This window comes from Orcinus orca, chromosome 3 (genome assembly GCF_937001465.1).
Source record: "Orcinus orca chromosome 3, mOrcOrc1.1, whole genome shotgun sequence".
Classification (NCBI taxonomy): domain Eukaryota; kingdom Metazoa; phylum Chordata; class Mammalia; order Artiodactyla; family Delphinidae; genus Orcinus; species Orcinus orca.
In genome coordinates, this window is record NC_064561.1 from 27,903,983 (window position 1) to 27,919,507 (window position 15,525).

General features: G+C 37.9%; 1 protein-coding gene across 8 annotated transcripts in view; it reads right to left on the reverse strand.

Moving 5' to 3' along the window:
• Positions 1–15,525, reverse strand: part of RANBP17 (RAN binding protein 17) — a 314,986-nt gene that overhangs the window by 32,679 nt on the left and 266,782 nt on the right. For all 8 annotated transcript variants that reach the window (XR_007476521.1, XM_049708089.1, XM_033432062.2 and 5 more), the window contains 2 exons: positions 10,214–10,428; positions 7,915–8,053 (listed from right to left, as the gene is read on the reverse strand). Coding sequence is in view for 7 of the 8 variants with exons in the window: in XM_049708089.1 (XP_049564046.1) it covers positions 7,915–8,053; positions 10,214–10,428 (354 nt within the window). In the remaining variant the exon portion in view is untranslated. The remainder of the gene's footprint in view (positions 1–7,914; positions 8,054–10,213; positions 10,429–15,525) is intronic.

The window sequence follows — 15,525 nt, forward strand, 5'->3', positions numbered from 1 at the left end:
ACACCAAGCCTGTCATTCTATTTAGCCAATCCATAGCTTTCTTCTCTCTTCAGGCATGTTTCTGGTGGGAGAAACTAATGAACAAGGTCTCTAAGTTTCTACGTATTTCCTGAATGTTTTATTTCCATATTACATTTATAATATTTACTCCATCCAATTCAAGAATGTGTTTCATGACAATAACATACACCCTTTATTAATAATGAAAATTTTATTAATAATGACCTTGATGGGGAAATTTCTGGTGGTTTCCAGTTGGTTCAACTTTTAGCTTGCCCCCACCTTCCCTTGTCTTGTCTTCTGTGCCATCCTTTGCTTTCCTGGAAGGCACCCCCATTCCTGCCAGGGCTCATCTTCAGAGGCCTTCCCTGATCACTTCTAAAAAAGCCATACAATCATTCCTTCTTCATTATCCTATTTTAAGTCTTTGTTTAGCGCTTATCATGACTTGACATTTTCTTGTGTATGTGGTGAGTGTGTGTGTGTGTGTGTGTGTGTGTTTACTGTTATATCTCCTCACTAGAATATAAACTGCACATGAGCAGAGACCTTATCTATCTTGTTCTCTACAGCACTCTCAAGGTCTAGAATGGAACCTGGTACACAGCATGTGCACAGCTGATGTTTACTAAATGAATGAGTTGAGAGTCATTATTAGAAGCAGCTTTTTGTAAGCCCCGTGCTTGGTCTCTGTATGTAAGAGTATGGGGGGTAGGCGGTGGTGGTGGTGGTGGGTGATTAAAAACATGGAAAATATATAAATACAATCACTTTTTCTTTTCACAAATTATAGCTGGCCTGAAACTAAAAATGCTAGTAAATGATTAACTAAAAAAATTTAATATCATGTTAAGCATATTATCTATCATTGGTTCAACTTTTCTGTACCTCCCTCTCATTTTTCCCACTGAGGCTATAGTAGAACTGAAGGCTGCCTGTAACCCAATTAATGCCTCTTTGCAAATTTTTCATTGTTGGAAAAGGAGAAACCCAAGTGGTTACGTTCAACAGTCTAAATAATCCTCTTTCTTGAAGACACAGGGCACAATTCACCTGCCAAATTGTGACCTTTTGGATCACAGCAGGATCCAGCAGGGTGGTGAGGTGAAGAAGAATGGGTTTTAGAGTTAGAAAGACTCCTAGATGAGGCACTCATTAGTTGTATGACCTTAGGCAAGTTGTTTCACCTCTCTGGGCAGCAGCTTACTCATCTGTATAGTGAAAATAATATTACCTAATTAATTCATTCAACATATACTTATTGAGCACTTACCACATGCTAGGCACTGGGAAAAAATTCGTGATTAAGACACACTGTTCCTATCAAGTAGGAAGCCTACAATCAAGCAGGAAATAAGGACAAACAGTGCTATTAGCATATTTAGCCCAGTTTTGGTATGCAGAGTGGTTCTGAGAATGAAATGAGTGAAGTACACATATGAAAACACCTATGGCAGCGTCAGGCACAGAGTCCATGTCCATGGTCATACATTCATAAGTGGCAGCACTGGGACTTAAATTCAAGTTCAGTATTCCCTGCATTATGCCACTTTGTCAAGATTCCTTTGGAGACTTGTTAAAATGCTGATTTCGGGCCTAAGATCACATGTTGAGAACAACACAGCCATCCGCAACTAATTTAAAATCTTCAAGTATTACTATAATATGAGATAAAAGAATGTCAAGACAAACTGTAATAATAAAAGACTTCGGTTTCTATCCATGAAGGATTAACCGCTATGAGAATTTTTCCTTCTGCCATAAACAACTAGAAAACAGGACAAAATATATGAAACAACGGTTTTCAATCGCACAAGAAGCAGTATAGGACTATGAAACCAGAGAGGAGGGAAACAAATGAGGTAATACCTACCCAACTGCTCAAGCTTACTGCACAAAGCAGTTTCCAGGCTACTGGCCAGGAAAGGGGAACCCAAACAAAGCCAAGTGGTCTCACTGAGTTGAATTTGGGGAGGCTGAGGCAGCTAGAACTTGTGGGACAGAGTGTCAGAGAGTGGGAACTATATAAGAAGAGAGCTCTGGAGATCTGCAGAGGAGTTCTCTCCAGTCTTTGAACAATATAACAGATATACATAACATATGTATAACTGGAGTTCCAGAAGGAATGGAGATGGAGAGAGGCAGACTGTAATTATTTGAATGCAAACTATGATTATATTATTTGATGGTGTAGATGGTAAACCTTAGAGTACCACTAAAAATTAAAAAGTATGACTAATAAACCCACAGGGGATATAAAATGAACTCATTAGAAAAACATTTAATTAATCCAAACCAAAAGAAGGCAGGAAAAAGAAACAAAGCCCAGATAGGATAAAGAAAAAACAAACAGCAATATTATAAATTTAAACTCAAATATACTGGTAGTTATATTAAATGTAAATGGCTGAAACACTATTTAGAAGGTAGAGACAGTCAGATTTGATATAAAAATATGACTCAATTATATGCTGTATGTTAGGCAAATATGTCCATATCCTAATCCCCAGAACCTATTAATGTGTTAGGTTACACAGAAAAGAATAACTATGGTTGCAGATGGATTAAGGTTGCTAATCAGTTGAACCAAAAATAGGAAGATCATCCTTGATTATCTGGGTAGGTCCAAGGTAATTCCAAGGGTCCTTAAAAGTGAAAGAGAGAGGCAGAAGACATCAGAATCAATGGGACATGTATCTACGGAAGAATGGTCAGAGATATTCAATGTTGCTAGCTTTGAAGATGGAGGACAGAAGCCATGAGCCAAGGGATGTAGGTGATCTCTAGAGGCTGGAGGAGGAAAGGAAATAGATTTGCTCCTAGAAAGAAAAATTGTTCCGCTGACACCTTGATTTTAGTCTGGTGAGACCCATGTCAGATTTATGACCTAAAGAACTATATGACAGTAAATTTACATTGTTTTAAGTCACCAAGTTTGTAAGAATTTGTTAAAACAGCAATAGAAAATACCTGCTGTCTTCAAGAAACCAACTTTAAATATAAAGACACAGAAAGAATAAAAGTGAAATGATGGAAAAAGAGGCTAATTCTAATCAAAAGAATGCTGGAGAGGCAAGTAATATCAGACAAAGTAGATTTCAGAGGAAAGAATATTACCAGAAATAAAGAGCATCACTTCACAAGGATAAAGGGGTAAATTAATCAAGGGGACATAACAATCCTAAATATATATTTACTTGATAACAGAGCTTCAAAATAATTTATGCACAGATGGATAGAAGGAGAAACGGACAAATCTATAATTATAGTTAGAGGCTTCAGCACTTCTCTCTTGATAATTCATAGGGCAAGCAGAAAACAAACAGACAAAAAACCAGTAAAAATATATAAAATGCGAACATTATCAAGCAATTAGACCTGACACTTAGAGAACATTCTTCCCAACAACCATGGAATATACATTCATTTCAAGTGCCCATGGAACATTCACCATATTTTGGACCAAAAAAAGATTCAACAAATACAAAAGTTATAACAACCACTAATATGATTATGATGGAATTAAACTAGACTCAATAACAGAAAGATCAGAAATTAAACAATGTGCTTCTGAGTAATGACTCACTGGTAAAAGAAGAAATCACTAAGGCAATAAGAAAATATTTTAAAACTGAATAGAAAAAGTCCCCAGGACTTCCCTGGTGGCACAGTGGATAAGAATCCGCCTGCCAATGCAGGGGACACAGGTTTGATCCCTGGTGGAAGATCCCACTTGCCGTGGAGCAACTAAACCCATGCGCCAGAACTACTGAGCCTGTGCTCTAGAGCCCGCAAGCCACAACTACTGAAGCCCGCATGCCTAGAGCCCATGCTCCACAACAAAAGAAGCCACCGCAATGAGAAGCCTGTGCACCGCAACTAAGAGTAGCCCCCGCTCGCCTCAAAGAGAAAGCCCGCGCGCAGCAACAAAGACCCAACGCAGCCAAAAATAAATAAAATTAAATCTTTTAAAAAAAAAGCCCCCAATATATAAAAATTTTATCAGTTATAGCCACAGTAGTGCTTAGATAAAAGCATTAAATGTGTACATTAGAAAAGAAGAAAGGTCTAAGATCCACAACCTAAGCTTCTGCCTGAAAAAACTAGAAGAGGAAAAGCAAATAAACTGAAGGAAGGAAGTTATGAAGATCATACCTTAAGTCAATGAAATAAAAATATGGAAAAATAATAGAGAAATCAATGAAAACTGAAAGCTGGTTCTCTGCATAAAATTGATAAACCAAAAAAAAAAATGGATAAACCTGGACCCAGAATAATAAAGAAAAAAAAAACAACACAAATTGCCAATGTCAGGGATGAAAGAGGGAACACTACTAGAGATCCTACAGAAATCAAAGTTGTATAACAAGAGGATATTATGAAAAATTTTATGTCAGTAATGTCAGATGAACTTCAGATGAAATGGACAATTTCCTTTAAAGACACAAACTATCAAATGCTACTTAAGATGTAATAGGAGGGACTTCCCTGGTGGTGCAGTGGTTAAGACTCCGCACTCCCAATGCAGGGGGCCTGGGTTCGATCCCTGGTCAGGGAACTAGATCTCACATGCATGCCGCAAGTAAGAGTACACATGCCCACAACTAAGGAGCTGGCGAGCCACAACTAAGGAGCCTGTGAGCCACAACTAAGGAGCACATAAGCCGCAACTAAGGAGCAGGCGAGCCACAACTAAGGAGCCCGCCTGCCGCGACTAAGACCCAGCGCAACCAAATAAATAAATTAATTAATTAAAGAAAGAAAGATGTAATAGGAGGCTGGAATAGTCCTATATCCACTAAAGAAATTTAATTTATAGTTAAAAACCTTCTAACAAAGAAAAAATCTAGGCCTAGTGGTTTCACTAGGGAATTCTATCAAACATTTCATGAAGAACTGATAACAATTCTACACAAACTCTTTAAGAAAATAAGAGAGGAGGGAACATTTCCCAACTCATTTCATGAGGGCCCTAGACCAACACTAAAACAAGGCAAAGATATGAGAAGAACAGAAAACTATAAAAGAAGAACCATAGAAGAATACATCGATAGCTGTCATGAACATAGATGTAAAAATCTGTATCAAAATTACAGAAAGTTGAATCTAGTAATATATAAGAAGGACAATACATCGTAACCAAGTGTGGAATGCAAAGTTGTTTTAACATTCAAATATCCACCAATGTGGTGATTAATATCATGTAATGCATTAACAGACCAAAAAAGAAAAACCATATGATTATCTCAGTATATGTAGAAAAAGAATTTGATAAAATTCAACACCCATTCATGATAATACTCTCAGAAAACTACAAAAGAAGAGAATTTCCTTAACAAGATAAAGAGCCTCTACAGAAAACCTAGAGCTAATATACTGAATGGTGAAAAAGAATGAATGTTTGCTCCATAACACTGGAGACAAGGAAAGAATGCTCGCTACCATCACTTCCATTCAACGTTGTACTGTAGGTTCTAGCCAGTGTGATAGGGTGAGAAAAATAAAAAAAGCCATATAGGGACTTTCCTCGTGGTCCAGTGGTTAAGACTCCACACTTCGAATGCAGGAAGCATGGGTTCGATCCCTGGTTGGGAAGTTCTGCATGCCGTGCGGCCAAAAAAAAGCCATACAGATTGGAAAGAAAGAGGTAAAACTACCTTTATTTGCAGACACATCTATGCAGAATATCTTAAGAAATCTACAAAAGGCTACCAGAATTAATAAGTCAGTTTAGCAAAGTTACAGGATACATGGTCAGCATACAAAGAAATCAATTGCAATTATACATGGTAGCAAAAACAATAGAAATTGAACTAAATATCATTTACAACAGCATAAAAACAGAAAATAGTTATAAATACAACAACATATGGACAAGACTTATATATTCAAAACTTCAAAAATGCTGTTGAGAAAAGGTAAAGAAGATCTAAATAAATGGAAAGATATGCCATTGCCAGGAATTGAACACTCAATATTGCTAAGATGTCAGTTTTCCCCAAACTGGGCTAGAGATTCAATGTAACCCAATAATAATTCCCCTGCTCATTTTTTTTCTAACATGAGAAACTGACAAGTTGACTCTCCATTTATAAAAAAGGCAAAGGACCCAGAATAGCCAAGACAATTTAAAAAGGGAAAAACAAAATCAGAGGGCTATACTATCTGATTTTAAGACTTACTATAAAATTAGGACAGTATAGAAATGGCACAAAGTAGTCTAACAAATAAAGGATATTCTTCAACAAAAGATGCTAGAACAACTGAATATCTACATGTTAAAAAAGGAATCCCAGCTTTTACCTCATAATACTACGTACAAAAATTAAATTGAAATGGATCATAGACCTAACCATAAGAGCTAAAACTATAAAACTTTTAGAAGAAAACACAGAAAAAGCCTTTATGGCCTTGGGTTAATAAGCAAAGATTTCTTAGGATAGGACCAAAAAGACATGAACTGTAAGAGAAAAAAATAATTGGACTTCCTCAAAACTGAAAACTTTTATTCTTCAGAAGATACTGTTAAGAAAATAAAAAAGACAAGCCAAGGCTGAAAAAATACGTGCAAAACATAGATCTGATAAAAGATTTGTATCCAGAATATATAACAACTCTTCCAAGACAAAACAACCCAATTAAAGAAATTGGGTTGAAGATTTGAACAAATATTTTACCAAGAAGACAGATGAATGGCAAATAAGCAAGAAAAGATGCTGAAATCATCAGTCATTAGTGAAATGCAAATTAAAAACTCAAGGAGATTCCACTTCACACCCACGAGGATGGCTAAGATTAAAAAGACTGATAACAGCAAGTGTTAGGGAAGATACAGGACAACTGGAGTCCTCATACATTGCTTGGGGGAGTAAAATGGTACAATCACTTTGGGAAACAGTTTGGCAGTTTTTTGTTTTAACATCTTTATTGGAGTATAATTGCTTTACAATGGTGCGCTAGTTTCTGCTTTATAACAAAGTGAATCAGCTATATGTATACATATATCCCCATATCTCCTCCCCCTTGCGTCTCCCTCCCACCCTCCCAATCCCACCCCTCTAGGTGGTCACAAAGCACCGAGCTGATCTCCTTGTGCTATGTGGCTGCTTCCCACTAGCTATCTATTTTACATTTGGTAGTGTATATATCCATGAGTTTGGCAGTTTTTAATAATGTTAAATATACACTTAGCATACAACCCAGAAATTCCATTCTGGTATTTACTCAAGAGAAATACCTGTCCACAGAAAGACTTGTACATGAATGTTCATAGTAGCATTATTCAAAACAACCAAATAATGGAAACAACCCAAATGTTATTGGTTGGTGAACATATTAACAAACGTGGTAATCCATACCATAGAATAATACTCAGCAATAGAAAGATAAAAGCTGTTTCGCAAAACGTGGATAAATCTCAAAGGCATTATGCTAAACGAAAGAAGTCAGACACAAAGGACTACAGGTTATATGATTTCACTTATATGAAATTCTGGAAAAGGCAAACTACAGTGAGAGAAAGTAGATAGTGGTTCCTTGGGGCTGGGACTAGGGGAAAGGGATTGATTAGAAGGGGTCAGGAGGGAGCTTTTTGCGGTGATGAAGATGTTCTGTATCTTGGCTGTGGTGGTTCATGACCGTGTATATGTTTGTAAGGACTCATTGAAATGTTCACTTAAAATCAGTAATTTTTACTGTGTGTAAATTATACTTTAATTAAGCTGATTAAAAAATAAACTATATCAAAATATGAAAAAGGGCATTTTCTCTCTCGCAGGCAATAGTTATAAAATAATCTTTCGGTTTGGGTAAATAATCTTTCCCCCTTTGTAGGATGATCATCTCAAAAGCACATACATTAAGAGACCACAATCAAGTCTTTCCTCTGAAAACAATGTTCTCCATGATACTTACCAAGAGTACTGAGTCCCTCTGAGATAGATGTGAGAACATATAGGAGTACAGGAGGCTCTAAGTTGGTGACGAAGCTCATGTGGTCCTGGGTGAGACATTCCAGGAGTGGATAATAAGACTGGCTCAGCTTCCGATATTGCTATAACAGAAATACTAAATGTCAAGCCACAGGGAAGCAAAAGACGTGTCACAGTTCAGTGAAAATTGCCATTTATAATATTAGAAATTGTGACCTTACACATAAATACATAAAATAAACATAAATATAAATACATGGAACAAATGACATAATGATTCTCAATTCAGTATTTAAAGGGGTTCTAATACAAATCTCTTGATCTCTAGAAATCCTAATTTGAAGCTACAGCATACCCTAGTAAGTAATTTCAATTTTGCCTTATGTGGTTAACACTTAAGTGCAATTAAAATCGCTGCAGTATAGAAGACTGAATGATTTTTCTGGGCTGGAATATTGTAACACTGAACAGTGCTTAATAGTGGCTAGGCAACCTTCTTTTTTAACACAAAGAAATTTGTGTTATTTATTTGTGTTATAATAGCATTTGGCATCATAGTCTGCTATATTTACACAATGCCAACCCATCTAATTAAATCATAACTTGGTAAATGGCTTAATATTTACCATATACAACAGGCAAAGGATAAGTGCATGAGAAAGATACCTGGAAAGCCTCAAATGAAACCCAAACCAGTATCAAAGAAGCACAACACTTATAAGAGAAATAAACCATATCGATATTTATTATAAAGTAAAATTGACTATCTCCATAAGAATCACATGGGGTGCTTGTTAAAGATGCAGTTTTCTGATTCCCAGTTCAAACTTACAAAATGAAAACCTCTGGAACGAGGTCCTGAAATGTGCATTTTAAAAATGTACACTAAGGGAGTCCTATGCACCCTCAATTTTGAGATTACTGAGTTAGAGGTTTGCTTGTCTACTAGAAAAAAGAATAGAGAAATTCCTGGAACCATATCAGGTTTTTTTGGTGGGCCTCAACTGTAGTGAAGAGTTCCCTCAATGAAGAGGCTGTAACACATGGCTGATCTGACTCAAGTTTCCACTTCGTAATTTCTGTTGTACAGGCAGCCTTCAATGAACATTCCATTCTACTGCAAAGAGGCTTAACAACTCTGGCTTGAGATGTGGTTTTTTTGTTTTTAGTTTTTTTTGGCCATGCTGCGCAGCTTGTGGGATCTCAGTTCCCTGACCAGGGAATGAACCTGGGTCCCTGGCAGTGAAATTGCAGAGTCTAACCACTGGACTGCCAGAGAATTCCCGAGATGTGGTTTTATGAAGACTAGCTTAGAAAGGTGGAAGAGGGTACCTCTAGTGCATTAGAATGTCAAAGGAGCATTTCTCATACAGGCTGACTAACGAAGGCCCCCAGATCTTACTTGTAAACCTTGGGCTGGGAGCAGGTGGGAAAGCCTAAACTAAGCCTGAGCATGAATTTGGCTGTGTTACTGAAGTAATTACTGCAACCACATTGGGCATATATTAGCTTTTGTGTAATCAGGCTGAGATATTTTAAAAAAAAGTCTGATAACGACTCAGACTCAGCTCAGTGGAGGAGCCTGGAAATCTGAATTCCAACAAGCACCCCAGGTGATTCTGAGGGGCAAAGTTTGAAAACAACTGACATAAATCACAGAGACTAGATGGTAGAGTAGAAGAGGGACCTAGAGATCACTTTGTTTAATTTACTGATTTTAAAGGTGAGGAAATTGAAGCCTGGAGAAATAGAGAAGGTGATTTATTCAAGGTAAATGACCAGCAAGTGGCAGAGTTGAGACTACATACCAGGCTGCTCAACTTCCAGTTTAGCACTCTGTCCACCACACCTGAATTTTAATGGAAAGCAAGGCCAAACAGCAAGGGGAGTACACAGAGTAGAAATGAATGAAGGAGAAGATCCTATAGTCATTCTGCATTTTCTGCTCCAGGAAACACAGACCTTCTCTGAATTATGAGTACAGTTGTAAGCAATTAGTTGAAATTGCTAATTACATTTTCTCTAGACACAGAACCTGGAATACCTGAGATGACCAATTTATCAGAAGATGGTAGCTGCAGTTCTCAAAACTGCACATTTAATTATATAAATACAGCCACTATAGTTATTCAAATCCTGTAAGTTAAATCAAGAAGTTGTCCTAAAACATAAAATGATCTGGTGCTATTCTAACTCCTTGGGCTTCATTATAACAATTCCAACCCTGTGGTGGTGTTACTTCACGTTTCATACAAAGACTCCCATGACGCATGATTGCTTACTAGCAAGTCACTGTGGGACACTGACAGCAGCATTTTGACAAAGGCCTGGAGTACATTGTCAAAATGGTTGTCCCCATACAACTTGAAGACGCCAAAGCTGACATAATTTCCACACAAGGCAGACTTGAGAGCTGAATAGCAGATGGAGATGCCCTTGAGTTTCATTGGATAAATCTGATCTTTTGAGAGGCTCCCAAGGGACAGGATCTGATTACCTGTTTTAGGGTAAAAGCAGAATGAGAAAGTGACATAAGTAGATGTAATTCAAAGCAGTTATGAGGCACATTATTCAACATTTTCACTTTACTGCTACTGTTCACTTCCCCCTACCATTGTTCCAAGAATTACATCACCCATCTAATGAAAAATATAAATACATAAGGCAGTTTACCTGGGAAGTGCAAATGGCCTGAGGAAAATCAATCACGGGGTACCGGAAAAGTTTGGTATTTTTATCTGGATGGTGATTACATGAATATATATGTGGATGCACAAAAATTCATTGAGTTGTACTCCTAAGATTATTTCACTTTATGTACTTTAATATGTATGTTATCTCTTCTTCAATAAGAAGTTAAAAAAAGTAGGAGTAAATAACAAACCAAGTCAAGAGAAAAAGATAACTTAGACATATAAATTACTCTGAATTGTGGGATGAATTTTCAACCTTTTCACATGCACTTGATATTGAGTTACTTCACTCTTAGGAGCCTCACAGGTTTGATACATGAGTTAAATGAAATAAAGACACAAGAAATTCTTGGCATAGTGCACAATAAATGTTACTTCCTTTTTCTTCTTAGACATTTTTTCAGAAGATCTAAAGAGACGATCGTTTAAAAACCGTACTTATATTCTATGTCTGACCATCAAAAGATGAAGAAATGTTTATATAATCACCTTACAGTTTTTTATAGTTAGCATTTACAACTAATAGTTTCTCTTTCTGAAATGTGTGCTAGTAAGGTTTGTTGCCAGGCAATATCTAAGAATGCTTTGTAAAGAATTATAAAGTCATACATGTTTCTTAGCTCTGCTTTTTCCTGTTCAAATGAGTACTGCTTCTAAAATTGAAACTAAATTCAATTTACAAAATTTAGAGGCATACTGTTGTGGTTTTGTACTGTGTCTATTGCGCTAAATAAGAATTAAGTTTCCCAGAACTCATTTCCCTGTACTGTTGTGGGCTAGAATTGAGCAAAACAGAAATCTATATGAGATTTAGAAGGTGGAAGTGAAGTAGCAGCCATGACTTTCTGAAGGTTGTTGTGATTAGAGGTGTGAGAAAAAGATGTAGAAATACCGCTGGGTTTTAGTTTCCCCTTGTTCTTTCCTGCTCTGTGTCTAGAACTACAAGCCCTGTTGACCAATGACCCCAAGCCTACCACCAAGTGCTTGGCAGCACACGTACAGAGCAGGAGCTGTGCAGAGGCAACAGTCTTCCATTGCTTCTTTACCACTACTCAAGTCCCTCCTCTCACCCCACATCCTTTCAGGGTCCCACCCCAGCAGCTGGATGTCTCTAGCTTTTAGCTTTCCCTGCAAGTTCCAACTTGTCCATCCATGCCATTATCTCAGGAGGGCCTATTAATGATTTTTCTCCTGAACTTCCAACTCTCCCCCTTGGACCTATTTTCCCATCTTCACCCAAGATTGTACAAGGTCTAATTCCTAAAATAAATTCCCTGTTCCATCAGTGTCACAGTGTTTGTTTTTCCTTGTTTGAATCCTGACTGATAGGTATATTATGAAAACCACATGTTTACTAAAGAGGTTAAGAAGGACCAATAATTCTAGCAGAGCATGAAACGGGACTCGCCCAGGGTGAAGGTTCCCTCCCCTTTCTCTGCCTTACTGAAACATTTCCACACACAGATTTTCTTCTGTGCATCCTTTGAAGCCCATGTGGCTTTGCTTATAATTTGTACATTAGAATGACAATACCATTGTGTCGGCTGAAGCATATCTTGGAATTTACTCCGTACCACATTCTGTACTCTCTCTCATGATCTCATCCTAACTTACCTTAGAAAGATATTGTAAGTTTCATAAAGATTCAACTCAGTACGATAGCGTTCACTTAATAGCTACCCTGTGTGAGGTGCTAGGATAAACAAATGAAACAAAATCTTTGCTCTGAAGGAGTTCAGTCTGCTGGGAGAAGTAGATTTGTAAATAAATAATTCCGTACAATGTGACAAACACTATCAGAGAGGTCTGTCAAGATTTCATGGGAATAGAAGAGACTGACTTTGCTTGGGCAGGAGAGCAGTGTGGGAAAGGCTTCATAGAGCAGGCTACTTCTCAAGGATCAATCACAGTTTCTCAGGTGGACTTGAAGGGAGAGAAGAGTATTCCAGAAAGGTTATGTGCACAGGCATGAAGGTCTGAAAAAGCAGGGTACTGCAGGAGAGGGCAGTTTTCAACCACTGCTTTTCTACCTTTGCCTCCAATTCAATATAAATCAAGGTAGACATTTCCCCCCACTTCCCTTTCCCAGGAAAGAAAAGCACTGCTTACATGTGATGGAAAAAGCTAGGGTAATTTGGTGGTAGTGGTGGTGGTTTACACATTTTGGGTCTGTTAAGGAGGCCAGGGGCAAACGGAGAAAACTGGGTCATCTTTCAGGGACTTCTTACGCTGATGTCCTTATGGGGGAAGTAAAGATCCTATATTCTTCAGCACAAGATTGAATAGGAAGACGAAGAATTGTGATGGGGAAAATTTTTGATTCTAAAGGACTGGATAACCTATCATCAAGAAGGATTAATTATTTAGAATCACAACTTTTATTGCTGTGTTAAAGCTGCAATCTGGCACACTTGTTTTTTTGGACTGCTTCAGACACATCTGTGTTAATTAAAACAGTAATTAGTATACCATTATGACCTTGAAAAAGTAATACTTTTGAAAGAGGAAACTATATTTAATTGTGCTCAAGTGGCTCCGCATTCCGTGGTGGCTGTAAGACTATGGAAGAGAAGACGTGGCCGCATCGTTATTCACTCCAATCAGCTTTATTCAATCTATGTTATTCAACAACACTTACTAAAATTGGAGGCCCTGCCCTCCAAAAGCTTAAAATCTAGCAGTTAGACTCACATTGCTGTAAACAAAAGTGACTGAGCTGAGGTTTGGTTTTGATGTTCCTCTATAGGTATGACAACCCTCCTTGCCTTCCTTATTCCACCCCACACCCATAAAGTCCCATCTCCTTCCTTCCTAAGAGGGAGATCTTTATTACACTGATGGACCGCTGGGAGATGAAGGCATTGCCAGGCTGGCAGCTACCGAAGCCAGTAGCAGTTGCCACTTGTACAAAAGGAAATGATACTTTCTTTAATGAAATAAGAGACTTCCAAAGTTTAGAATCAAAAGGAAAATCTCTGATTGTTTCCCACTGATTATATCTGCCATAACTGGGAGCAGGGGAATGAGATGCTGTTACAACCTTAACATCAGACCTGGGTAAGACAGATGTTGAGGCTATGCTGGGGTTCCGGAAAAGGATGCTGTGAATTGAGTGGTCTACCTGGCTAAGGGCAATGACTGAGGAAGGGAAGCACAAGTGTTATGGAACTGCCATTCTTACTGTTGTATATGCTATAACAGGAAAAGAAATCTCACTAAATAATAAGGGGAAAAAACCTGGGAAATAAGCATAGAAGACTCCTGCTATAATTTTGCTTATTACATATATTTCCCTCATTATTAGCTTACATTAACTGCTTGGGTTCCTCTTTCTTAACCTCTATTCTATCTTTTTTGGAGAAGCCCCCCTTTTGTGTGTGTGTGTGTGTGTGTGTGTGTGTGTGTGTGTGTGTTTGGTTAGCTTCCAGCATTCAGAAGTACCCTTCTAGACCACTCTCAATAACTAGATTTAGAGAAGGATATATAAGAAGATGCAAAATCTCCTTTTCTGTTTATCTGATATCTACTTTCAGACCTACTTTTTAAACAACTTTTTCCCCTTCTGAGACCCTATCTCTTCCCTGATGACTGCCTCCATGATGTCCTCTACAGAAGAGGCTCCCTACACCCAAAAAGAAGTGGCCTTCCTTCAAAGGCCTCAGCTGGAGAACTGTATAACAAGATAGTAGTCTAACAGAAAACAAACATACAGTGCGTAAGGTAGTGATGAACCAGGTGGGCTTCTGAGTCATACCGACCTGGGGTTTGAATCCTACTTCTTTGCTCACTACCTGGGTGTCTGAACAGATTATTAATCTCTGTAAGTCAGTTTCCTCATCTGTAAAATGAGGACAATAACAGTACTTATAACTCACAAGGCTCTTATGTGGAGTAAAAGAGACAGCACATGTAATGTGCTTACCACAGTAACTGGTACAGTGCTCATGTAAACTATAACAATACACAGTACTAGGTGTTCATTTCTTTCTCCAGTCTACTAGTCTGTAAATTCATACATGGGGAGCTATGGCCTGAAAAAGAGGAGGAGGTAAGGCTGGGTGTGTTTGGTGTAGAATAATGTCCCTTCCTTCTAACACATAATTCAAAGTAAGGTCAATACTAGATCTTTGACCACTTTCCCTTTATTCCTTCAAAAGAGAACTGGCTGCAGGGGGTCTTTGACCCACAATCTACCAGTTCTCTGTGCCCTCAGAAGAATACTTTTTAAAAAAGGTACAAGGGATAAGATATACTATAGTTGTATTTTATACGAGGAAGAACTAACAGTACGAACAATGTCACTTCCTGGTTTATAAAGCAGTCCATTACATTGATTTGCCTTTTCTTTTTCCCTTTTAATCTCTAAAATTTTAAAGTGAATTTGATATTTAGCTGACAGCTCTACAGGTTGAATGTCTTCATTCGTCATCAGAACAATTATGGGAAGAGAAGTGCAAGCTTCCTGACATTCCTTTACTTCAGGTCACTCAACCCACTCTGTCTCTGTGCAAACCAGCTGAGGCCCCTGGACGTAAATGGTCTGGGACAGAAATGAAGCTATGGAGACTGGAAAGGAATATAACATTTCCCTTTCAGGTTGAAAAAGATTAAAACAGTACAGCATTGATAAGCATGTGGGAAATTAAGGAAATTGTTGGGAATGTGAATTAGTATAACGATTCTAGAGGGTAATTTGGTAAATTTTATTAAAAATATTAAAAATGCGTAAATCCACTTTTGGGAATATATTCTAATTCCAAATGTTCACTACCATATCTACCTATCTCCTAGCATTTGCACTTACACACTGTCTTCTAAAAAGCCAGCCCCTCAGTATGTTGAACTAGCTCCCATCTCTTATGTGCTTGAGAACAAAGCACAGCAATTTCCCCCTTTCTCTC